Source organism: Adiantum capillus-veneris, chromosome 12 (genome assembly GCF_014529385.1).
Source record: "Adiantum capillus-veneris isolate H3 chromosome 12, ASM1452938v2, whole genome shotgun sequence".
In the NCBI taxonomy this organism is placed as follows: Eukaryota; Viridiplantae; Streptophyta; class Polypodiopsida; order Polypodiales; family Pteridaceae; genus Adiantum; species Adiantum capillus-veneris.
Window position 1 is genome coordinate 84,903,423 of NC_140942.1, and position 25,883 is coordinate 84,929,305.

Sequence of the window (25,883 nt, forward strand, 5' to 3'; positions counted from 1 at the left end):
ACTTTAACTTTCTTACCTACCTCCTTGAATTCCCACCCATGGCATTGGAATTCGTAGCACCCGGTGGTGTGGTTGGTGTTGTTTGCATCAAATGCAACTCATAGTTGTGGATGGCAATGTGCTTCCTTTAAATTTTTTGCCTATCCTGCAAGCTTTACATGCTTTGGATTGGCTGCCTTGCACCTTAAAATGCTTGCTTTTCAATAGATTTTTTGTCCTTCTCAACTTCTTCGAGACACAAACTTTAGACGTTTTGAAATCTCTAACACTTAGTATGTCTACCCAATCCATCCTTCTCAACTTCTTGGAGGCACAAACTTTAAAGGTTTTAAAATGTGTAACACTTTAGTTTGTCTACACAAACCGTGCTCATGAGCAGCCTTTGCATGCATGATTCACAAACAAATACAAGTTAAACTTCACAATGCAACCTCAATTGAGACAAAGATTTCATTGAAAGAAATAACATTTAATGCACTCCATCCCCAAAACTTAGTGGTTCTTATTGAACCTACAAGTTTGCAATATTTCCCAAAGTCTACGCCAAAACCACACAAAATACACCTTCGATGGATTGTGGAGAAGACTAAAGATACTAAGAGCTTTCGTTGAATCAAACCCAAACAAAGAACACAAGAAATTGTAATTGTGGCCAAATACCTTGAAAACAATCCAACGTCAATCCATGTTGCAACAACAACAAACTCAAAAATCAAGAGAATTAGATACGACTTGAAATCCAAAACAATAAGCCAAAAAACACAAAAAACCATAAACAAGTATATGTTCTTGTGTATTTTAAAAACCAATGACATGCCTATATTTCCATGCCAGACAAATATGTAGACAATGTTAGCACTCAATTTATAGACAAATACATGTCAATTGATGGTTCCCTACTCAAAATACACTTAAAAGATGCACTAATATCCATATTCGTCTAAAGATATAAGAAAAAGTAGTTGTTAAAAGATATAAAGAAACAATTAAACATATTGAAGAAAGTCTCCACAATGCAACACCTACTATCATTTCAGTAATGGCCGCTTTTCTTTGTCAATCACATTTCAAAACTATATTTGAACCTCTTGAAGCAACATTTTTTGTTCCCACAATTGCACTCAACGGAATCCAAAAGATGCACACACAAACAATCACTATAAGCCTATGGATGTCAAAACATATATTTAATTTGTGTCAAATGCACATGGAGCAGCTAGTACCTCATACATGACAAATTTTGATAACACACTCATAGAAACAATCAAGTCACAACTTGACGAATGCGTAAAAAACAATGCCGAAACAGTAGACCAACTTCAAAAACTAGGAAATACCATCCTTAACACTCACTACATTGCCCTCTCACTCTCATTCCATAGCTTTGTATGTCAATTGACTCTCATTAACACCAATGAACCTTCAAACCATGGTTTATTATTAAAAAGAAAATTCATGTTCTTATTGTGAATCTTCAAATTGCTTTTCATGCATCATACTAAATATTGATTTTTATACATGATACATAAAGTAAGATCTATATAGTTTCATTTTCATACATAAATTTTGTTTCTGAAGGTCTCTTTCACTAGCTAATTTATTAGATTATCTTTTTCTTATGTCAAAATTTGGAGCCCTCGTGTCATCACAAGAAGTTTTGGACAAATTTTCACAATATTTCCCACATTGTGACTTACCTCAACATCATGAGCTTCTGTGAGGGAGGCGCTGCATACCTAGCTAGGTACGATTGGGGGCAGGGGACCGCCGGCCCGGTGGGGGGGCCAGGGGTCCCCTGCCCCCAATCGTACCTAGCTAGGTATGCGGTGCCTCTCGAGCAGAAGCTCATGATGTTATGCATTGTATGAAAAACACTGAGAAAGACTCCATTTTCCTACATGAGAAAATTTCTAATCTTCTTGTGTGCATGTGGATTCCTCAAAGTTAAAATATTAGGTCTGTTTTGGTAAATTTGGACAGTTCTATCTATCCTAATAGTTTGAGCATACATCTAGTTAGGGATTCAAAAAGTAGATGATTAGCATGTACAATTTTTTGCTTCAAGATGCCATAGACATCGACTCAATGCCATATATAGATGGGAGTAAAAGCAATGTTCAAGCCTGTAAAGTATGTTTCTGAGCATGCCAAAACTATTCTCATGGTGAGAATTCTTACAAAAGATGTCCAAACTCTATTGAGGGTTGCATTTATCCGAGAACGTTGATGTTAACCATGAAGGAACTCATGCATAAACTTGTTTCAAAACAGCAACTTGTTAAGAGACCAAAAATGCTCACACCATAAGAAGTCATTAACAACTCCAGCTAGTTTATGTCAAGAAGGTATCTTTCTATAATGATTCATTCAACCTTCAACTCAAGGGCAAGGTGTATTATGTTAGTCCATGTGAAAATTCTGTTGGGGTTGAGTGTCTACAACCACACTGCAGAGGTAGATGGCCTTTGGCCATTTGAGACAAGAACCTGGTAGTAAACCCAAAATCAAGCGTTACTCCAGAGAAGTCGATGCTATCTCCGACTATTTTCAAGAGAAGTCGATGCTATCTCCGACTATTTCAAAAATGTGGAACAAAGCAATGCACTGCCCTTTTGAGTCAGTTTGTGCCAACACCACCACCCATTTGTACATTGAAAGTTGCATGCCTCATTGAATGTCTTCAATTTTTGGACACCCTTCTAAATGTACTTGTTGCTCACTTGAAGCAATGTTCATGAGCAAACCTAAGTGATACATGGAGTGCCTTCATCAAGCTCTCTCTCACACACACACACACAGCTTTGTTGCATGGAGTGTGTCTTCAAGTTTTGGCCAACCTTCATAAGATGTATTTGTTGCTCACTTGAAGTATTGTTCATGAGCAAACCTAATTGATGCATTGTGAGTGCCTTAACCAAGCTCACACACACAACTTTGTTGAATTGAGTGTCTTCAAGTTTTGGCCAACCTTCACCAAATGTACTTGTTGCTCACTTGCAGTAATGTTGATCACGAGCAAACCTAATCGTTGCATCGAATGCCTTCATCAAGCTTTTGCCAGCATTTCCTGTTCTTTTGGCACATGTGAAGTAAATCTTCATGAGTGAACCTCATTCAATCCGTCCATCAGGAATGTGCCAGAGCTGAACTATTGCCCCTACTGTTGACGGCATCCATTGCTTCTTCTAAAGCATCTACAAGTTCTGTTGCTCACTTTGCTGACAGCGAGCCAGAACACCTCCGTCTTGTGCCACACTGCAAACGAGGCCGCTTATCCCTCTAAAGCATCTACACATTCCAGTCACTGCCTCATGTTAAATGCAACTACATATAGCAATGATAACCAAGTGTGAGATGTAATATACCCAAAACAACGGTGTCAACTATGTTCCTTAATTGTCTACCTTGGAACTCTGCATGCACTGCTTAAGCCCAAACTCTCTAAACAACCTGCAGAGCCCAACAAAATGCCGTCGCCTCTGGTAACCCCTTGCCTTGTCCCAACAAGGTTTATCACATCCATATCGACAACTATGCGCATCATGATCAGCTGCCGCCCCGTTAAGTTTCATCACATAGTCATTTTGCAGTACATTGAAAGACTCTGCTGTGCTTCCCTCATTCAGCACTTCACTGATATCATTACTGCCATCCACGTGACCAAGCTTTGGCCTCTGCTTTTGGGCTATATTCTCCCTTTGTTGCTTGTTGCTAAGCTTAATGCTGTGCTTTTGCCTCCTGTCCTCATTGTATTCTTGCCATAACACATCCATAATCTCTTGCTCTCGTATCAGGCTCGCTTTCGACAGCAAAGGGTCGTTCTGAAGTACCTTGCTTCGTGATCTGGAATGAGAGATGCACGGTTTCGCATGATCATCGCAACAGCCAACAAAAAACTCGTCTTCGTTTCTTTCTGAGATGTCATAATTCGGCCAGAACGTGTCAAACTCCCTGAAGCTCCCTACATAGTCCCTAAAGCTGCCTGCTGTAGACATGTAATTTGATTCCTCACCCTTGTTTCCTGACCTCGACACAATAGTTCTTAGCTCCTGGTCTATCATAACATCCTCATTCAAACCATCAGCTGATGCGCGCACACTTTCTTCGGACCCACTGTCCTCTTGGGCTCTCTTGACATCATCAACATAGTAGATGAGTTTTGAGCTTGCAGGCGGTGGCGCACGTGTAAATTTCATTGTCCCTGTGCCTGATTTCAATGGGAAAGTGGAAAAATTATGAGACCGCTTACCTTCTTGCTTGCAAAACTCACATGTAATTGGCAGCACCGAATTAGCCCCCGCACTTGTACGCGATTGCTTTTTCATGTCTGTTTCGCTCCAAAGCACATCACCTTCTAGCGTGTAAAATTCACTTGCAGCATTTTGAAGATCTGCATCTGTGATTTCAAGCTTCTTTTGATCTCTGCCTCTGTCTGCATCCATGTCCTTGCATTGTATGTTTTTGCACTGCTTGCAACCTTCCAAAGGCAGAATTTGGTGCTTGTCTATGGAATGGCCATCCTCACTTGTCCACACAATTGCAGCCTTCGAAACATTCGTCGGTTGCAACACGGCATCCACCCCGACGACATCGTCGAGGGAGTGGGGTGCATGCGCATTCGTCTCAAGAACCTGTTTGCATACTTCTTCCTCTTCACTGGAGGTTGTGCAATCCTCCAATTCAGGGACATCACCACATGATGGTTGTACCTTACCTTTAGCAACAACCATGTCCAGAGACCTGTGTACGCAAACAATGGACTCATCACAAGCACACAAGTCTCCGTCATCCGCCCACAACTCATTCTTGACCCCTACCTGCATCGTCAGCCTTCTTTTGCTCACATTGGAGAGATGCTCTGTCGCAATTCTTAACTTGTCATCTTCGACACCTTTTCCACAGAAAACCTCTTCTCTTAAGTCTGACAAAACATGTATCTTCATAAATTCAAGGAATGAACAGGAAACTTGTCGTAGTGATTGCGCAAATCTGTACTTCCAGGCTGTGGTTGCGGTGGGTGCCAAGGCACAATCGCAATTCTGTTGCGTGTGGATGTGTAAAGAAACAGACCTCTCTTGGCTTATTTGAAGGCCTGGTTGAAACTCCCCTGTTCTGGATGCAAAGCCCAGAAATTCCCCTGTTTGTAGAGCTATAGCAGTGGCTGTGACTAGAGAGCAGAACACCAGGAAGCATGGCGTGATGATGCGCAAGATCATCGACATGACAACAACGAGGAGTGCGAGCAGAATGAATGGTTTGGATAGGATGAGAAAAAAACACTTGTCTATCTTCTCCTTCAGCCATATCTTGTCCATGGTTTGTGACTATGTGTATATGAGAGAGAGAGAGAGAGAGAGAGAGAGAGAGAGAGAGAGAGAGAGAGAGACGATGATGATGATGCTACTGAAGTGATGGTCGAGTAGCAAAGCTACCATAGCTGGAGCCGCATGTTTGCATGTGAGTGGACTGTGATGATCCCCATCATGGGAAGGGGCCGCATGCTTGTATGTAGCTACTAGCTCAGGTAGGTTGTGATGACCCAATTAGACTTCATAATGGGCAGAGATGGTTAAGAGCCTGCGGCAGTACAATGGGAAAGGCCAGTCGAGTGGTAAGAGAGAGAAGAACACACAGTAGTGACAGTACCCTTCTGAGATAATCTTTCTCTCTCTCTCTCTCTCTCTCTCTCTCTCTCTCTCTCGCTGTGTTTTGGTAATTTGCTGCCGTCTAAAAGAGAATGTTGTGGTAAAACGTGCATTTGAAGCCCAATTAGGTGATCATCCTCTGCGCCACTCTTGTGTACTCTCTCTCTCTCTCTCTCTCTCTCTCTCTCTCTCTGTGTCTCTGTGCAATCTCCCTCACTTATCACAAAAGAAAGGGCGATCTACACACACGCACAAACCCAGCAGTTGAGAACAGCGCTCTCTCTCTTTCTCTCTCTCTCTCTCGCTCTCTCTCTCTCAGCGCTCCTTCTTGGACCTTGTGGATAATTAATCATACGCTTCTCTGACAAAGAGAAGGGAGGCATGTGTGATGCACTAGAGTGAGCATATGGGAGCATGTGTTTACCCAGTAGTCGTAGAAGCGTCTCCTCAGACTCCAACTCTCCTCTCCTCTCCTCTGTAGACTGTAGCTTGATGAGGAAAGCTCGATACCCAACTTGGGGTATACATAATACGAATATCAACACGAGAGAGAGAGAGAGAGAGAGAGAGAGAGAAGCTGGCTGAGAAGGGGAGAGAGGAAACACACACACATAATTTATAGCTTGTGATACACTCAATCATGTGTGTTGGCGGCAGAACGAATTTCTGTCTGCCATCCAAGCGCACATAAAGGTTGCCCCCACATATAAAGTACTGCAATCCATGTCGACCAAATGCTCCCTCCTCTCTCTCTCATGCACAAGGAGCTCCTCTCTCTCTCATGCACAAGGAGGAGGAGGAGGGAGATTTTAAGGTTTAAGGAACAATTCATTAGACCTCCAAGACTAAGGCTGGTTAGGGTGCATCCGCATGCGGGGTGATATCCCCCCGCATTGGCTACTCCTACCCAACGCCTTTAACGCTACCATGCTACCCCTTGCCCATGTGAATGCAACGATTTTGTGAGAGGCTGGAGTCAACTCCAGCCCATGCGAATCCGCTCTTAGTCCACGGCGAGAGTCAACTCCAGCCCATGTGAATCCGTTCTCACTCCACGAACAAATTTTGGTGTGTAAGAGCGGATTCGCACGGGTTAGAGTTGACTCCAGACCCTCACAAAATCGTTGCATTCCCATGGGCATGGGTAGCATGGCAGCGTTAAACAAAAATTTGTTTTCTCCACTCAAGCATGGTTGTGGCATTGAATTCGAGCACCTAAGCAAGCGGGCATGTACATCCTCACAGGCTCCTAGCCACAAGCACGGGCCGCAAACTGTTGCCCTCACTGCCATGTGGAGCAAGACTGTTCCGTGCGAATGCCTGGACTCACATGCGCACGGTTAGGGTGGGCGTTGGGTAGGAGTAGCCAGGGTGGGGGTAGCACACTCGTGTGCGGTTGCACCCTAACCCTGTTACACACCAGACCCACGCAGAAATTGGATTGTGTCGAGTCGAATGCCTATGCATGTCCGAGTTGCGAGGAAAGCTTGGTAGCAGTGTTTGTGAGGTGCACTGAGTCAGCACCGACGGCTTGCTGTGGGAAAAGAGTGAGAGAAAATGCCCAATACAAGGAAACTGGCGCAAATGACACCTTGAATGCTTAAAAATGATAGTATTTAATAAGACTAGAGCTTGATTACAAAGCTTTACTGGAATTGGAGTTGATCTCTTGAGATAGCTAATTCCAGTGTTAGAAGATTTCGGCTACTGATGATGTGCTAGTTTAGACAGTTGACTCGACAGAGAATAAGAAACTGAAGTGGAATTTATCTACTGGAATGAGAATCAGACTATGTACTGAGAATAATATTCAGATTCAGATTCAGATTCAAAGCACAGAGTAAGTGTGACTCGAATATCTGCCGTGATTGGAATTATAGATGAAAGATTACAGTAAGGATGATGTGATTTATAAATAGAGTACAACCGACAACAACTGCCAATGATTGACAACTCAAGTACAAATGCCGCCGAAATGCTAACCCAAATGCCAACCCGATTACAATGTAATGGGCCCTATTTATACACCTTGGGTTTACCATAGTAATTACCGTAGTAATTACTGACTAATTCACTGTCCGTTTCATAAGAGAACATTCCCACTTAGTGAAAGTGTCTCAGTCGTCTACATCCTTCCCTTCTTTCTTGAATTTTGGCAAGAGTCCAAAATTTCTCCCTTGTCTGATTCTGATTTGAGACTGAAAAATCCACCGTCTGGTTCTGATGTTGGGGATTGGACTTGACCAATGATAGAGTGGCCATACAAAGATTGCGAGAGGCAACTGAAAAGGCCAAGGTAGAGCTCTCATCGTCTACACAACTAATATCAACCTTCCAGCTGAGGAAGAAAAGTTGCCACTGAATTCTGAGATGGAACTACCCAGTATCCTTCCATTGAACCATCTTCCGTTTGCCCTTTGACCTGGATGGTGCCTGAGAAGTCCCAGTACCAGCATTCTCCTTCTGAATCAGTCAGTAAATAGCCTCTTGCTCAAGCTAATCCCGCCTTTCTGTGGTCATCTCTACTTCATAAGGCATGAGGGAATGATAGGTTTTGGTGTCAGGATCATAGAGTGTGCGCCTGCCTTTGGTGATCCTGGTTCTGGCCAGCTTGTGACAATGCGAAGCAGTATGCATCCATCCTTCTGGAAGAGGCTGATTAGTTTTGACCCGAGCTTCGAAAAGAATCTCAGCCATCTCCCTATATTGTGGTGCCAGGCCCGCCTTAGCTACAATATCCTTCTCAGGCAATTTAGAAGATTCGATAGTAAGTTGCAGCAGCTGATTAATGATCCTGGTCAGGCCCCTGATCTGAATCTTCCACTGACCCATACATATCCGGATCCTGTGCATCTCTTCTTTCAGTGCATGAATATCATTGAGTTGGAGAGCATCATTAAACAGTGTTTGCCAAGTTTTTCATTCCATAATCGATCGCTCATACCAATCCTGGAGCTCATCAATAATCTTGAAGTATGTAAGGCGATCAACTGGTTCTGGATGTTGAGGATAAAGTGCTGGAAAAAATATTGGCAGCTCTGTCTCTCTTGCTGGAAAGGCATACAAGAGAACTGGAGAATCATGCATGAATTCTAAAAAATTGAGAACAGCCTGGTTCTCTTGCTGCATCATCTTTCTGGTGATTCTCACTAGCTGAAACAATTTGCAGAGAGCAGTTGCCTGTTCTCCGACTGACATTCTAGTATGAGGTCCTTTGTCTGATCTTCAATAATGGCCCTTACTCTTTGATCCAAGACTCCTCTGGCAATTTGCATCTGCACCGAAACCTCCTTTAACTGTTCCCTAACACCCTTCATACATTTGTAAGTTGGCTTGTTTCCCAGCAGAAGTTCTAATTCAAGGGCGAGAGAGCGATGATCTGCAGTAGACTGTCTTTGCAAATGTGGGTTGGTCACTCTCTCTTCAGCAGTGATTATCCATTCAGGAACCCTTTCCAGTAGAGCTGGACTATGCTGGGATGCGCAGGTAAACGGCAAGCTTCTTGATCATGAAAAGCCAATGATTTCCAATGCTCCACCATTTCCCTGGCCCCGACATACAGCCTCTGAAACCGTTCCAGATAAGACAGGAGATTATCATCCTCCAGATATTGTCTGGTTATGGAAGCCTGCTGATGTCTCAATTGCATGTTTTAGGGTAATAAGCTGCAAGGAATGCTGCTGATCAGCTACTGGTTCCTCATCTCGAACCTTGCTTTTCCCTTTAGCCTCCCTACTGAGCTGGGACTGATTTGTTGGCTGATTCCCAGTGTGACTGGGATGTTGTTCTTCTGACTGCTAATTACCCAACTGTTGACCTTCATTCTGGCCCTCCTGTTGGCCCTCATTCTGGCCTGGCTGGTTTGGCTACGACTGACCTCCTTCAGTTGGCCCAGTGCCACTAGTACCAAGTCCTGGAGGTGGAGATGGAGGTGGGGCATCATCATCATCATTTGTATGTCCTTCTTCTTGGTCATCCTCCTCCTTATTAGCTCCTTCGTCCTTATCTTCTTCTTCCTTGTCTTCTTCTGCTTCATTCAGGGAATTCTGCTCCTCAATATAATCCAGTATTGCTTGATTCATCAGAGCATTATTATACTTAGCCACTTTGTTCTGCAAATCACTCTGCATACACTCCATCAAAGACTTCAAATTTTCCAGATCAAAGACAACATTGCCTGCTGGGTTTAAAATTTTAGCCAAGCTATTATAAATATATCTATCAGTGAGAGAAGCCTTCAGAGCGGTATGGCGAGTAAACAAGGAGTTGAAGTCAACTCTCTTTATTTTCAGCATCGTTTCAGCCCATTGGACAGCTCTCAACGCTTCATTCCTTTGTTGCTTGATGATCAGTATCTCAGACTATGCCTTAGCTAGCTTTTTGTTTAATAGCTCAATAACCCTATCTGAATGAGCTTCAAGTAGCCTATGTTGCATATTCTGCTCATCTCGTGCTATCTTGAGCTTCTGAATCTGGTCTTCAGCTTCCTTCAAGTCAGCTTTAGCCTTTTTCAGTTCATCTTCTGACCCTGCAGCATCCAACATTTGTCCCATATAGTTGACAATAGTATTCCAAGAAGACTAGATGAGAATTGAACATCCATCCTTTACTGTAGCTGGGTCAGAATCAATAGGCTCATATACTATCACTGGAGCCATATAAGGTAAGGATGCGTAATCAGCTTTTTGTAGAAGAAGACGCCCTTTCAATGGATGGGTCTGCATCTGCTGCAACCTGTCCTTCTTTACCAGGTGCAAAGTTTGTTCATTATTTGGAATACAAACACTACCCGATAAAGTTGAAGAAGCTAGACCTTTGCCTTTGTCCAATGGTCCTTTGCCTTTGTCCTCAGTCGACTGCTCCGCTACTTTCTCAAAAATTGCTGCTTTTGCTTGATCTTTGCCAGAACCAGTAGCGACTGTACTATGTCCTACTTAGGCACAGTATTCAGAGCAGGTTGCTTCCTAGTTTGGCTCACTATAGCCTTTTCAGTATTCACAGTCTTAACCTGACTCTCTATCTGCTTCAGAAACGCACTACTCTTAGTTAGTGTAGTCTTTGGTTTCTTCGAACTACCAGCCTGATCTTCAGTGGCTTTCCTTTTCAGACCAGTTGGAGTGGTCTGACTCTCCATAGCTTCGTCATCTGAGGACAGATCAATATTCTTGGGTTCTGAAACTAGCTTCTCCCTCCAGCCCTTTTTACCTGTCCATGAACCTCTGGAGCAGTGGCCCAATACAAGAAGTGCCAAACATACCAAGCTTTAAAAACATTCTGGGATTTTAACTTGGCAGTTTGCTGGAGCACATTGTGTGACAGGATTTGACAAAGGTTAATAGAGACCTTTGAATCCAATGTCTTGGCCAACAGCATAGCAAAGAATTTCTCAGATACATATGTTGGATTATATTTAAGGCTTACTGCTTCAGCCACAAACCTGTAAGCAGTAGAGGCTTCCAGTCCTGCTCTACTGGAATCCCTTGACCACTGGCCTTGCGCTTGCGCTTAGCCGCTTCATCCTCCTTTAGGACTATACTTATCTGCTGTGGGGTGGCCACAAATGGCTTGGGCTCATTGGGCATCCGGAATGCAAAAGCTATGTCTTCTGGTGTAGCCGACACCTTTTGACCATTCACTATGGCACTGCCATCTTCAGAATCGAAAGACTCAAGAACCTGCTTTATGATGTCTGCGTCGAAAGCGATTCTTGTGGCTTGCAGAACAACTCGTAGATCCCATAGTTGTAGCAAAGCCATTACTTGGTCGGTGAATACATAGCGTTGAATCTTACTGTACGGAATGATGGGAAGGCTTGTCTTTGCAGCAGTAACAATGGCTTGGGTTTCCTCAAGAGACTCCTGCATCTTGTCTGAGCGCTTCTTCCTACCCATATACTGTGAAGACGACAAAACAGGCGAAGGAGAAGAAGACTTACTTGATGTGTCAAAGCCGTACCCAGGTGTCGCTGGCAAAGCTAGTCAACAGTCAATTGTCTCTTCAAAGGACGAGGTCTGCGGCTATAGCGAAGAAACTTCAGAGCTTGGCGATGGCGAATGAATAACGGGAGAAAATTGTCGCGTAGGGGATTTGTGAGGAAAAATGCCGACTCTCCTGACTGTTATACGTGTTCGAACCATAAAAGCTCCACCACTCACCGCTCCTAGACTTATGTGCGTCGCTGCTGTCCTGGCAGACATGCATTGGACAAGACTTCTATCCATCCTTGAAATGATTACTACTGGCGTGCCATTTGACCGTTGGGTGGTTAAAAATTGAAAAGTGTGTTCCCACTGATACTGGACTGGTTTCTAGTCTGGGTTGATCACACTGGTACTGATTCTAAGATCAGTCTGGTTTGGTTTCACTGGTACTGGTTCTGAAGTTGGAACTGGTTGCACATGAAAAAGCCCAAAAATATCCAATTCTGGTATCTCTTGATCTGTAGTTCCCAATTCCCTAGTACCTTGTTCTTGCCCCAGTCTCTCTAGTTTCTGAATAGTAAAGCTTGATCTTTGCACCATTATATACTCCTGGCAACAATAATCCAGATAAATCTTTTAGTCTTACTGTACCATTGGAGAAGACCCAGTCTACCTCAAATGGTCCTGCCCAGGCAATCTTCAGGTTTGGCTTCTTCGGACCCAGTCTAGACTAATAGAGAGCACCAAATCTCCTTTCTGAAATTCCTGAACCTTAATTCAATGATCATGACAGTGCTTCCTTCGTTGTTGAACAATTTCTTGTTCCAGCGTAGCCCACTGCCTGAGTTCATCTAACTGCATAAGCTCATCTAGGCGCTTTTTCAGATTGTGGTTGAAGTCTAAGCCATACTTCACAGCCATTCTCAGACTTGGGATAACAAACTCCATAGTAACCACAGCTGGTCGCGCTTGATTTGAAGAGTGAGTTGAGATAAAGATTCCATGAAGGTCCAAATCCTAACAGGTGTTTCTTGTCCATTAGCATTGCCCCTTATCTTTTTTGCATCTATGTTTGTCTGCTTGGATTGTGAGCATAATATTCAGTGTCTTTGTTTAGTACCAAACATTAAATTCAATGTAATTTTTTGTCATAATCACTTGTCTAGGTTTAAAAATCAAGCAGTCCGGCTAAGCTAGTTTGGCCAAGCTAGGTGTTAAAGATCTTCTCTTAATACCATGGGGAATGCCTTCCTAATAATCAATGACTACTTAGGTTCTTAATCCTATTTAGGCAACATTGTGTGAAATGTACTAGGGCTTTCTAGTGGGCTTAGTCCCTATTGACCTTTAGTTTAAGTATTATAAAGGGAGTTTACTAGTGTGATGAGCCTGGGGAGGGTAACAATGTTATATGACCCCCCAAAGTTACAAAATTAAAATGCTGAAAACGAACAAACAAAAAATCAAAGTGCCACAATGTAAAATCTGAAGCTGGAAGAGAAATCTCAGCTTGATTTGGTACTTCACTCACATGTATCGCCTATGGTACTAGAGCTCTAGAGGTTCCCAGTGTGGGCGCTTTTCCTTGAAAAGCAAAAAACCCAAGGCATACAAAATAAGCACACACATCAAAATTGAATCATTGTGAAAAGACTTCGGGGGGTCAAAGAAAAGAAAATAAATCAGGCGATGATTTCATGAGCGATTCCTCTTATCGTAGCTTAAGTACAAGGTCTTCTAGGTATAGCCTCTAGTCAGCCCTCAAACATGAAATACTTGGCTCTTGCGATTAAACAACTTAATTGACCAGAGAAAATTACGAAGCTTACCCATGGTATTAATAGTCGATCTTTAGTGCCTTTCGATCATAATTAGCGACCCTAGACTTGTTTAATTTTTTATCTTTACATCTGTTTATGCGTTTTATTACATTGCAATTTCATCTTTATTGTTTGCTGACAAATGGTTTAAAATTTTGTTACCAATCAATTTGTCTATCTAAAAGTGCATATGCTTTTTAATTGTATATGAGAATGCAATTACTGTGCCAATGTTGTTTGATTTTGCAGTGACTGAGGAAGGCTAAGGACATTCATCTCAAATGCTCTTCCACCTCGACGAACGAGCTTCAACTCAATAGCTTCCAAGGACGGAATCTACATCAGGAAGGGGGACATGTTAACCCTCATGGCTCACGAACACCATATCACCTACAACAGACGTTGTATTATTTACTTGGTAGAGTCAAGTACCGGGCTTGTCGGTCCAATAGGAAAATGGTAAGAGTGATCGCTGATGAGAGGCGCACTATAACTAGAACATTCAAGGGATTAGTTGGCTAAGCATGGGTGCCCAAGTGTGAATGGGGTGAGCTCATATAAAAGTCAACTAAACCTAAAATTCACTCATTCTCTCATTTGTGCAATTGAAGAGTGCTCTTGCTTCGTCTCCATCTTCTTCTTCATCATCTCCTTGTGTGTGTGTGTGTGTGTATGCGTGAGAGAGAGAGAGAGAGAGAGAGAGAGAGAGAGAGAGAGAGAGAGAGAGAGAGAGAGAGAGAGAGAGAGAGAGAGAGAGTGATCGAGCATTGCGGCGGCACGGCGGCGGCGAGGCGGTTGAGCGCGGCGTCTCCCTCTTCTTCGCGGCGAGGAATCCTCCACGAAGCAAGCGCAGAGCGGTGAGTGACACACCATCGTCATCTTTGAGCTTACTAGTTTAGGCTTGTTGTGTGCTTGGAGCCATTTGTGGCTCGCACGTGGTGTATCGGCAAGTTCCTTGCATTGACACGTGTGACATACGCGCACAGTAGGAGAAACTATGAAAAAATGCGGCCATCTGCTCAAGTGACATGCCGACCGGAGTAACAAGAAAATTGAAGCTCGGAGAGTATGTCTCCTTGTCATTGGCCATGGCTGCAAAAATAATTTAAAAACACATATACAATACGTTAATTCATTTAACCATAAATGAGTAACTCAAGCAATGCAAATAACTATCAAAAAGACATGCAACACAAATCACTATGTATTCGCTGTTGGCTAATAATCAAAATCCATTAATCATAAGTAGACATTACAAGAGAGTTCTTAACACAAATCACTAGTCAATCTCTCATCTTCTATGAGAGCTGATACACCAAAGACGTCTATCTCAATTACTAGTCAATCACTAGTCGACCTGCTGCTGATGCTCACCAAATCTCACACAAATTAGAGAAAGTGAGCAGGCAGGGGCTGGCGATGGTGATGACTATGTCTAGGAGGATGTAACCTACTCTAATACCAATTGTTGGAAGTAGGCTTGAAGAGAAACACACACAAATTGAAGAAGATGAATAAGCTCAAGGAACACAACAAAGAGTATGTATTTTGTAGTGCACAATGAACGATCAGTTAGCCTTAGAATGATTTGCACATATACAATGCACGAAAGAAAAAACTCCTACTAAGGGAAAAATGCCTCGACATTCCTAAGTGTGTTCACGCACATTAATACCACATATGTATAGTAATAGAGAAAACAAATCTTTGTTTAACACTGCCATGCTATCCTTGCCCATATGAATGCAGCAATTTTGTGAGGGGTTAGAGTTGATTCGAGTCCCTTATACAAAATCCTTGCATTCGCATAAATAGGGGTAGCATGGTATCTTTAAATGAAGATTTTTGTTATTCACTCCACTAAAAATGATAGAGTTTCTCACCAAAATTCTCATTAACGGACAATGCTTCAAGGGGCCCATCGATCGCATGGCCTCGGAATTGAAGTCGAGCACCTAAGCAAGCGGGAATGTACATCCTCGTAGGCTCCTAGTCACAAGCACAGGCTGAAATCTATTGCCCTCACTACTAGCAACTCTATTCTGTGCAAATTCCTGGACTCACATGGATAGCGTTAGGGTGGGTGCTGGGCAAGAGTAGCCATGGCGGGGGTAGCACCCTCACGTTGTCGTGCCGCTCCGCTCCCATGACAAGAAAATGAGCAAGGGGAAGCCAATTGGGTGTATTTGAATCCTGCATGATTATTCAGCAAATATAAGGGCTTGCTAACAAGCCAATTTATAAGCTAAAAGTGTGCAGACGCGGCTCTAAGGACCAAAATATGTCTTGGTAATGCTAAATAGTGAGTATGCTTGAAGTGGTCATAGCTAGGATTTTATTAATCAAAGTTGAAGTACTTGAAGGGCTCTACGTTCCTGTCTTTACGGCTCGTCAATCGGAGCTACGGATAAGAAGTTATGACAGTTTTAAGTTGAGTCAATAGCAGATCCGTACCGGATTGAGCACCTGCTGATAAAAGGTCAAAGATGAAAGGAATGCATGGGTCCAAAGTGCTCAATTCCAGGAGCATGTCAGTCTTTCTAGTTCATCAATCGGGGTTTTGGTTGGCAAGATATGGCCAGTTTAAGTATCGCGGGGGGACTGGTTTCGAACCGCCCTGGTCGCCCTGATCTTAATGCAGTGCGTGCCCAATATGTATGACAAATGTGGGCCAATGCGAAAGCTTTTTTTATAATATATATCTAATGCCTAGCCTTGACGGACACTGATACTTGCATCTTGAAAGCTATGATGCCATTCAAAGCACCAGAACGGGCAACAAAGTGATATTGCTAGTCGGAAATGTTGGAATTAAAGTCATGAGTGGCTTTGCTTTGGCCGGCATGTCATCCCTTGCGACGGCCGTGGCGGCACCAGGGAGAAGCTTAGCAAGCTTGGCCGGTATGCATGCCAAATGTGATGCCTTCTACTTGCAAGCATTGCTTGGCCGATATGTATGCCAAATGCGGTGCCCTACAAAGACATAAAGCCTGCCGCCCAAAAAACTTGAAGCTATGGCCGCCTAAGGGCCACTAAGACCGGTCGCCCACTAACAAAGGCCGCCCGCCCAAGCCAACCAAGGTCGCCCATTTAAAGGGCTTTTAATGTGACGCCAAGCAAAGAAAAGCCATGGTGGCAGTTCCAGCGGACGAGGAGGGAGCTCGCGGGCTCACGCTAGCCAGCATAGCGCTAAGATGTTGTAAGGTCTCTGACCCCGATCAAAAAGAACACCATTATACCTTGAAATGAAAATAATGGAATAAGTTACTATTTTTAGCAGTTTTCCAGATTCTGTCAGTGCCATGATGTTTAAAATGTTTTAAAGCTCCAAAATGTGAATTAAAATAATAAAAATTCCAAAAATAGTAAGTTTTTGGTCACCTAACCCGTTCAGTTTTGATCGTCTCGAAAAACTGCACCCGTATCCCGAATTTCAAAAAAATGCATTTTCGGACCCCGGGGGTTGCTAAATATGGCAGGTCCAGTACATCTTATTAGAGCTCCGTATAGAAATTTACGGCATCAAAATCCGACTCGTATGACCCGTTTTAGCCTAAAATCAATTTTTCCAAAAATTGAGCGGGGAGGCACCGGAGCCTGGGACTGTGTGGGAACAGGTTCCAGGCCACTCCAAACCAGCTTTAGCAGCTAGGGGGCGCCCTCTTGCCTTGTGGGAGTCCTGGGAAAGCTGCCAAGCCAGTAACTAAGTCTCAGAGTCAGTTAAACTAGCCAACCTGACACTTGGTGAGTAGGGAACTAGACTTGCCATGCTTAATTGGAGAAGCTCCCAGATGCATTTAGCAACCCAGGTCGATTTTCAGCTTGTAGGGGCCTATTTAAAGACCTGCACATACACACACACACACACACACACACACACACACACACACACACACACACACACACTTATGCTCATACACACACACAGTGCATACACACACACCTACACACACTGGGAAGGTGCTGCCGGTTCACACACCTTTTGAAGGAGAAGCAAGGAGGAAGGTGCTGCCGAATTCTCATCTCAAGAAGCTCGATTAGATCAAAAAATAGAGAAGATTATCAGCCCTTAATCACGGTAACCACGGTTTAATTAATGCTATCTGTAAATTCCTTTCTCTACCATCATAATTTCTCGTCTATTATGCTTATTTCTAGTCGTAATTCTCTATAATTACTCTCTAAATTCTCCTTAACCATATTTTATTATGTAATCATCATCCCATAGCTGAATTATCAGCCATTCATCACTCTTAATTAATGATTAGTGCATGATTATTATAATTTTCTCTCTCTAGGTAGCATAGAAATTAATCGGTAAGCTGGTAATTGTGTAGATTGATGAGAGTCACTCTTTCTATCACGCATTAATATTGTAGCTGATTTAGATTCACCTCTGTTATGCATTAAGATATAATTAAGGTAAGATTAATCTGTCATTAAGTCTCTAAGAGGTGGTTTTTCTCACACCTATGCATGCGGTGATTCTGCACCCTCTAATTGCTAGGAAAGAGATTAATCGTGCTTAATTCATCTCTCTGGTAATTCCATTAGTGAAATCCTATTATTCTTAATCATGTAAGCCGAGTAATTATCTTTAGAGCCGGTTCCCATAGGATTATGTGTCATCAATAATGATTGCTATATGGAAAAATCTAAACCTCTCATGTAGCAGGCATTGTTTGATGTTGCTAATCTATCATTGGCTTGTTATGACGCTTGCGGACATTAGCTCTTTTCTCCAAGTTAATTATTTAAAGTAGTGAATTTAAAATGGCCCCGGTTAAGAGGACTCGCTTTGGTGGAGCCCACGACCACAAGGCAGGAACGAGCAAGGTGAACGGGAAGGGAAAAGCTCCCATGGAAGAACAACTACCGGCCATCTCACAGGCCATCGATGAAGAAATGGAAGAGGTAGATCATAATTTCATTCAAGTTGTTTAATTTAACATTGCACACGTTTAGTTAGGAATGAAAATATCCCCAAACATGTTGGAGAAATCCGACGGAAACCTCGGCATTGAATTCATTGTACGTTAAGTTCTAAAGTAGGAAGGAAATGATTGATGGGTATGTTGGTTAAAATTAGGAAAGAATGTCTGCTAGGGAAAATTTAGCTCGACATGTTCATTTTATTTCCAATGTTGAATCAGTCCTGACCCCCCTACTGATCACAGGGGGCAGAGTTCCTCGTTAAGGGCTCTTGAATCCACGACTTGCTTTTTATGCGGTGGATACCCACGACTTGCTTTCTATGCGGTGGGAACCCACGTCTTGCTTTCTATGCGGTGGGAGTGTCCATGACGTGCTTTCTATGCGGTGGACATACCTAGTTGTATGGGCAGCTAGGCGACAACGGGAGGAGTGAACTCTCGCTGGAGGGGGGATGTTGTACCTCCAGAACATTGGAACTTTTATGAATAAGTTTGAGTAGAATTTTTACTAGAATTCTGTCTTGGTGCTGTTTGCAATACTGGTTGAAGGGCTGTCTTAACGAACAATGTGATTTGGAATTAAACAAGGAATATCTATGTTGAACAATGTTTGTGGTAGTAATTAGGTCACACAAGGAAGTGTGAGTGTGGGGGTGGAAAGTGGGGGCTTGGCTCAGGTTGCCAATGCCTACGAGATGGGTGGTCCCGATTGGTCGGGAACTCTGTCCCCATAGTGCTTACTTCGATATTAATAATACTCATTGCACCTAGAGCGGTGAAATCTCGAGAGTACGTGCCTCTGAAACATGGGGAAAAAGACACTCGGGGTTTCTCTCCTCTTGGAAGGTGAGTCTTAGGATCGTTAGATAGTTCAAGTACGTTTCCCCTGCGAGGTGGAGCTAGATCTCCCTGCTAGTAGGCTCAAACTCGATTCACCTTGTGATGAGAGATCGTCCGCTAGTCGAACCCTGAACCATTTTGTTTGCTTCCGCAATAGATCTAGTGGCCACTAGGTTCGCCATCAAATCCGCTGGTTGATACGGCGGGGTGGGGACCTCACAGATGTCCTCACCGCAGAAACGAAAGTTGCTGGAAGTCTCCTCGCGCATATTTTCAGCACCAGCCATGCAGTGTTTGATGCAGTCCGAAAAACGGCCTGCCATGTCATAGGAAGGGTACCCATTAGGGACATCGCTAATGGGTAGGCACTTTTTTTAGCAAGAGGGAGGCCCATGCAACCTATAAAGGAAAAAGGGGTGGCTCTTGGGGGCTCTCTCTCGTTTTTGTGGGAAGCTCTCTCCTCTTTTTCGAAGGACGGCCTTCTCTCCCGGGAAGGAAGCTAAGAAGCCATAATCCTTAACACACATTAGCCGAGCCTAATCTCTAATCTCTTAAGCCATAACCTTAATCTCTAAACCGAGCCACCATAATCCTAAGCTCTAGACTAAGCCCATCATAATCTACCGAATCCTACTGCTAAGACAACATCTTAATCCAAAACCCCATATTGATTCAAATTCTATCTTCTTCTCGTTCATTTAAGCCATAAAATCCAAGCCGCAATTCTAAACCGAAACCTGAGCCACAATTGTAAGCCAAATCGACATTCCTGAGGCCGTTCCAAATCGAAGCTCACATAGCCATAGCGGAAGGTAAATCAATTTTCTTTCAATCTTGAAGCAACAGGAGGGAACGAATCAGATCAGTAATGATTGTCTCGATTAGCACCTGGCTTAAGACAAGTTCAAAAAGCCAATCTTCCTTATTACCAACATGACCCAAACATAGACAAGGAAGTGGACATTTACAAGAATGGAATGTAGGTTTGAATTTGCAGGGAAATGGACATTTTTTAATCAACCTTGTAGGGAGCACAAACGCCTCCTTTAACGATTGATTAATCATGGATACTATTTATTATTTGGTTTAAGTTAAAGTGTCTATTTTGAGCTCTGTTTTCGTTAATTGTGTTTGTTGCTACTCTTTTCCCCGCACCTCTCAGCCAGAGGCCGGGTGCCCAGTGCCTTGCCGACTCACCTTTCGAATACAAATCCCCCGACAACGTAGATATGCGGCCTAACATGTTACACACCACACCCAAGGAAAAATTGGATTGTGTCGAGTCGAATGCCAACGCATGCCCAAGTTGCGAGGAAAGCTTGGTAGAAATGTTGGGGAAAAGCTAAGGGGCTAGGGGTTGAGGGATGTCATAAAAACTAATATCTAATTCCCCCAAATGATTTTCTCATGTTAAACTCACCATTTAATATGGGGAAGTACCAAGGGAGTAAAAGCAAGAATATTGGTAAGGCTGCCACACCGGTCTCAGCAGGGATCCAAAGGGGGGCAGTCTGCAAAAGAGCAATGTGCATCACTGGAGCCTAAAAGAAAATGATTATAATTTGTGATTGGCTAAGCTTTGTAGGAGCCAAGGGGAAGCCATCAAGAGAAAAAAGCAAGAGGGGTAGACCAAGTAGAGAGGGAGTTGGCATTTTTAGTATAACTCTCTTTGCTACACACACACACAAAACTTATGTGTTGAAACAGAACTCCATCCCCTACTCCAAGCACTGAGAAGTAGAGGCCTACACCAACAACTCTTGGCTATGGAATGAAAATCCAACCAAGAGCCAAGCTTCAATGGCATGCTCATCTCCTCTACCATGCTAATTACTAAGCTAAGCTATGTTGTTAGAGTGATTATGTGAGGAGAATACTTATTTCTCATAAGATACATCTTCTTTCTCTCAATCTTTCCTCATTGCCTCCTAGCTCTCACCATTTTTGAAGGTGTGTGAGGTCTTGGGACTGAGGCTAGGGACACTAGGAGTGTTTTTCAAGCATAATTTGGTGCACGAAGCGTCCATCTTCATTGCACCAATGAGTTTTGTCAAGGAACACAAAGATTTTATTGCATAAAAGTCTCCTTTGATGGGAGAAGCTATAATACAAATCCTTTTGGAGGGGGAATCGCCTTCATGTAAATCCGGTCCTCAATTGTAACATTTAATGCACTAGTAACTTCTGTGTAGCGAAAATTGATAACATAGTGAGCATTTCATTTAAGAACAAGTTCCTAATGAGCATAGAGAGAGTACTTAATTGAGAAAGTAACATAGCCCTAGCTAATTTGGCATTGACAATACTTGAAAAGAGAGAGAAATAAAACAATTGACAACAATTGAAGACCAGATTTACATGGAGCTGGTCCCCCCTCCATAAAGGCTTTGTATTATAGCTTCTCCCATCAAAGGAGACTTTGGTACAATACAATCTTTGTGTTCCTTGATAAAACTAGTTGGTGTCATGGTAGAGGAGATGAGCATGCCATTGAAGCTTGGCTCTTGGTTATATTTGCATTTTGAAGCCAAGAGTTGTTGGTGTAGGCCTCTACTTCTCAATACTTGGAGAAGGAGATGGAGTTCTCCTTGCACACATGAGTTGTGTGTGTGTGTGTGTGTGTGTGTGTGTGTGTGTGTGTGTGTGTGTGTGTAGCATTGTGTATGAGTAAAATGTAGTCCCTTCTCTCATCTTGGTCGAACCCTCTTGCTAAATGCTCATGATGGCCTCCCATTGGCTCCTATAAGGCTTAGCCAATCATAAATTAGAAACATAGTTGATAGCCTTTTGACAAGTGTCCCCCTTTCCCCTTTTGTGAGAGCTTTAGGTATTTAAATAATTCATCTAAACTCTCATTAGAGCTTTATGTCTTCTGGCCTTCCATATCCAGGACATAATGTAGTGCCTATAAAGTACATGCACCCAGAGGGAGTCATAGATGAACAAGCACTAGCGCCTGTTACACCCTGTGCTAAGCCTAGTCCATCTACAGTAATGTTATAAGGAGATTGGTATAATTCACCTCCACCACCAACGAAAGAACCTGTGACTTATACTCCACTAGAGCTTACACCAATGTACTATGTGGCTAATCAATGTGTTAGACCTCCTATGGTAAGACCCATGATTAAGCCAAGAATGAGAAACTGTCATAACTGTAGTGCAGATGATCATTGGAAAAATGAATGCCCAGAGCTTGACAAACACCTCAAGCCAGTTGAAGCTTATTGCATACAAAGTTGAAAAAAGGGAGGACACTTCTCAGAAGATTGTCCTAATAATTCTTTAAACAAGGGTAAAACTGTAGTGACCGTAATCCAAGTGATACCTAGTAGCTCATCCGAGACTAAATCAATTTTTCCAATCAAGGTAATCACTAGAGCTCAGGCTAAGAAAATGAAACATAACTCCTCTGATGATTCAAAAAATAAAAGAAATTACCTCGCAAAAGACCAAACAAAGCAGAAACAAAAGGTATGAAATGAGAAAGCAGAAACAAAAGGCTGAAATTGAGGAGAAAGAAAAAAAACTATTCCAGGAAAAGGTGAAAGAAACTGGTAGCGAAGTCAAAGAAACAACTGTGAAATCTGGAGGATAAATTTTTGTTGATAAAATTTTTGAGCCTATTAATGCCGCCTTGGAAGCCTACGAAGCAGGACTGAAAGCAGGCCAAAACATAGAGAACAAATCGAAGAACTATCCTTCTCCAGACATGGAAGCAGCTAAGCTTGAAATTTATCAAAATTTGGTAAGAATCACACAAGAAATGCTGGAAAAACAAAAACCCAAGCTTGAAAGTATGGCAAAACCTGATGAGCTTGTGGCAAGAGACGATAAAGAAAAATCCAAAATGGTGGTAGAACCCCACCTTGAAACAAAAGAGCCAGAACTTATAGTGCTGGACAACGAAGATGCCTTAGATGGAATTCCATTCATAGAAGAAGACTGACCTGGACACTTATGGGAAAAAGTTAGAGAGATCAATGATGGGAGCCTAACTCTAAAGTCAGCTCCTATAGACGAATTTTGGTTAGACAATCTACCTCCTGATATGGGCATGGATGTACAATCCTTGTATGGGGATTGCAGATCTGAAGCATCAGGAATGTCTAAACCATTAACCTTGAAAACATTACCCTCTTACTTGGGAGATAACAAAGATGAATCCATAGTGTGTAAGACCACTCAGGTAAAAAGAGCAGAACAAACCCTAGAAGTAGACAACATTCATTCAATCATGTCTACACCCATCCAATGCACTCTTACTTTGGGAGAACTATTGAAAATCAGACCATACCTATGGAATGATCTACAGAAAACCCTAGATAAAGTGGGGATAATGGGGCTAATTGCAAAAACATTGTGAGAATTGAAACAAAAAATGCACAACAAAGAGATTTGATCTGTTCCAATGAACAAACTTGGAGAATACTATGAAGGGGAGGAAGGAAACACAACCTGTCAGGACAAGGGTCCTACGGGGCAAGGCCCAACCTAGGGGGTCAGGGACCTAGGCCAAGGGCCTGGACTGGACCAGTGCAGATTGGGGATCCGCTTAGGGCAAGTTCTAGGAGCTAGCCTATATAAGGGGTGGTAGGGAGGAGGATCCTATGTTCAGTTACCCTAGGTCTTACATTGGTATCAGAGCAAGGGTTTCTAAATTTGGGAAGGCACAGCCGTGGTCTTGCATGCTTTTTGCATGTCGGGGTCACTGAGGGCGTGGAGACCATCTCCTGTGAAGGGGATGAAGAAGGCGAGACTGTGTGGGCAAGTGCCCTTGGCAAGGAGAGACACCGAGTGGAGCTGCTCCATATCAACCGCAGGCTAGCTCAATAGAAGCGCCTCGGGATTTTGAGCAGGGTTCGACACAGCGGCATCGCCTGTTTCTCCTTGCAGCGCTCCCCCTCACCTACGTGAGCTCTCGCGCTGCCTGTCGGGCTGCCATCGCCTGTGTAAGGTACTTTTTTTCACTCACCATGGGTGCCCAACCCATTTGAGGTTGAGGCCAAGGGTTTTTTTTCACCATCCAAGGGACGGTACCCACAGCGGGGTACCCCCCCCTCCCTCTTGTGAAGCCCGGGCACGGCTCGGCATATCGACAAGGGTCTTGTTGTCGGCACGGCCTCTATTTTTGGCAGATTTTCTGAACTTGCAGAATTTACAATTATCTCCAGTGCATTTGACCGCTTGTTCTTTTGCTATTTTTTGACACTCCACGGGCCCTGAAGACCGGAAATTGTGGACCAAAATTTTGCAACCGACATTTGCAAGCTCCTTCATCAACTCCGCATACGGTGACTTGCAACTTGCGAGACTACATCCAATGCCACGGAGTTGATTGGGAAGCTCAACTTTTGAGACACCTTCAAGGTCATCGGCAATTTGAAATTCCTCGATGATTGAGCCGTCGAGCGAAAGTTAGTACGGCTCATCACCGGCCTCTGCGTTAGATACGTCTACGAACTTTTTTACACTCCAAGGTACTATTTTCTCTTTTGTTCGCACAACACAGATTTTCCATGAGTGCGAAACTTGATGATCATCACATGTTTGACTTTGAATACTTGGCATCTCTTTCATCTGTGGATGCCGTGTGGCCGGATACTCTCACGGAGGGTACCCACGTGGCAACCGTGCTGGATGATGCACACCCAAGTCGTTTATCTTTCTCTCCGCGAGTATCTACACCTCCTCCTTAGAGTGTGTTTGATATTCTAGAGGATGATAGTAACTTGCCGGATGCCAGGGAGTTCGTCACTCGACAGGACTGGAAAACTTTTGAGACACGATTTCGGAAGCTAGCTATACGGGTCCAAATATTGGCTACGCAAGTGGACAACCTCACACGATTAATTTAAAATATGTTATCAGAATCAGCTTGTCACTCACCAGCAACCCAAGGGGTTGTCTGCCCAACAGTTATGACCAAAGAGGTCCAACAGGTAGAAGAGAAATGTCGATATAGATTTGGTCGTGACCAACGTGGTCAGGAAGCGACTCTCGCAATCAGACTTCCAAAGTGCAAAGCGTCAAAAATTATGCTTTTATTGCTTACGAACGCATCAAAAGAAGCAGTGTCCACACGTCCGACGAATTAAGCATGATGCATGAGTTTGTGATTTGACATAAACTCCAGTTTTGGTGCACAGCACAATAGCTCTATGGCTTTGCACATGTTATTCTTAGCCATTTTCTCATACTTGAATATGGATTTCCAGCGTATTGTAAGCTTTTTCAATTGGGTACTGTTATGCCCCAATTTCTTTTCTGCTATAGTCATTTTTGGTACGATCAGTCACATCATCTCGGCTTATACGATCCACCGAAAACATTATGATATGCATGCAAGATCACTGAATTAGGTTGTATATGATACACGTGCCCTACAACTTTATGTTTCGCATTTACTTTGGACAATATTGTTTGTTGTGAAAAGCCAAATGCTTGGCCCATTTCACATGAAACAAGGCTTCTAATTTGTAGTCTGATTAACTAGGTGTCAAGAGCACTTGGCAACCAAGTTTGGGGCACCTACATTAATCAGGATATCATCTCATCGAATCCCTACCAGTCTAGCCAGGGCAAGGCACTTCTGGTGTTGACTTTTACGGTTGTCACGGTAGCCACGGGCTTCCGTTTTTGTATGCAAGGCATGCTACCCAGGTGGTATAAAGTACACTCTCACACAGTCATTTTGTCAAGGACAATATTAGTTATGCATTG

General features: G+C 43.2%; 1 protein-coding gene across 2 annotated transcripts; it reads right to left on the reverse strand.

Moving 5' to 3' along the window:
• Positions 1-2,043: 2,043 nt before the first annotated feature.
• On the reverse strand, positions 2,044-6,262 carry LOC147446064 (uncharacterized). Of its 2 annotated transcripts, XM_086525377.1 has the most exons (2): positions 3,405-6,262; positions 2,044-3,288 (listed from the first exon to the last, which is right to left on the reverse strand). In XM_086525377.1, exons 1-2 carry the CDS (start codon positions 5,313-5,315, stop codon positions 3,280-3,282), a joined length of 1,920 nt encoding a protein of 639 aa, XP_086381503.1. In that variant the 5' UTR covers positions 5,316-6,262; the 3' UTR covers positions 2,044-3,279. The 2 variants fall into 2 exon arrangements, with proteins under 2 accessions (XP_086381503.1, XP_086381502.1); XM_086525376.1 differs by having other exon boundaries at positions 2,044-6,258.
• Positions 6,263-25,883: the final 19,621 nt, after the last annotated feature.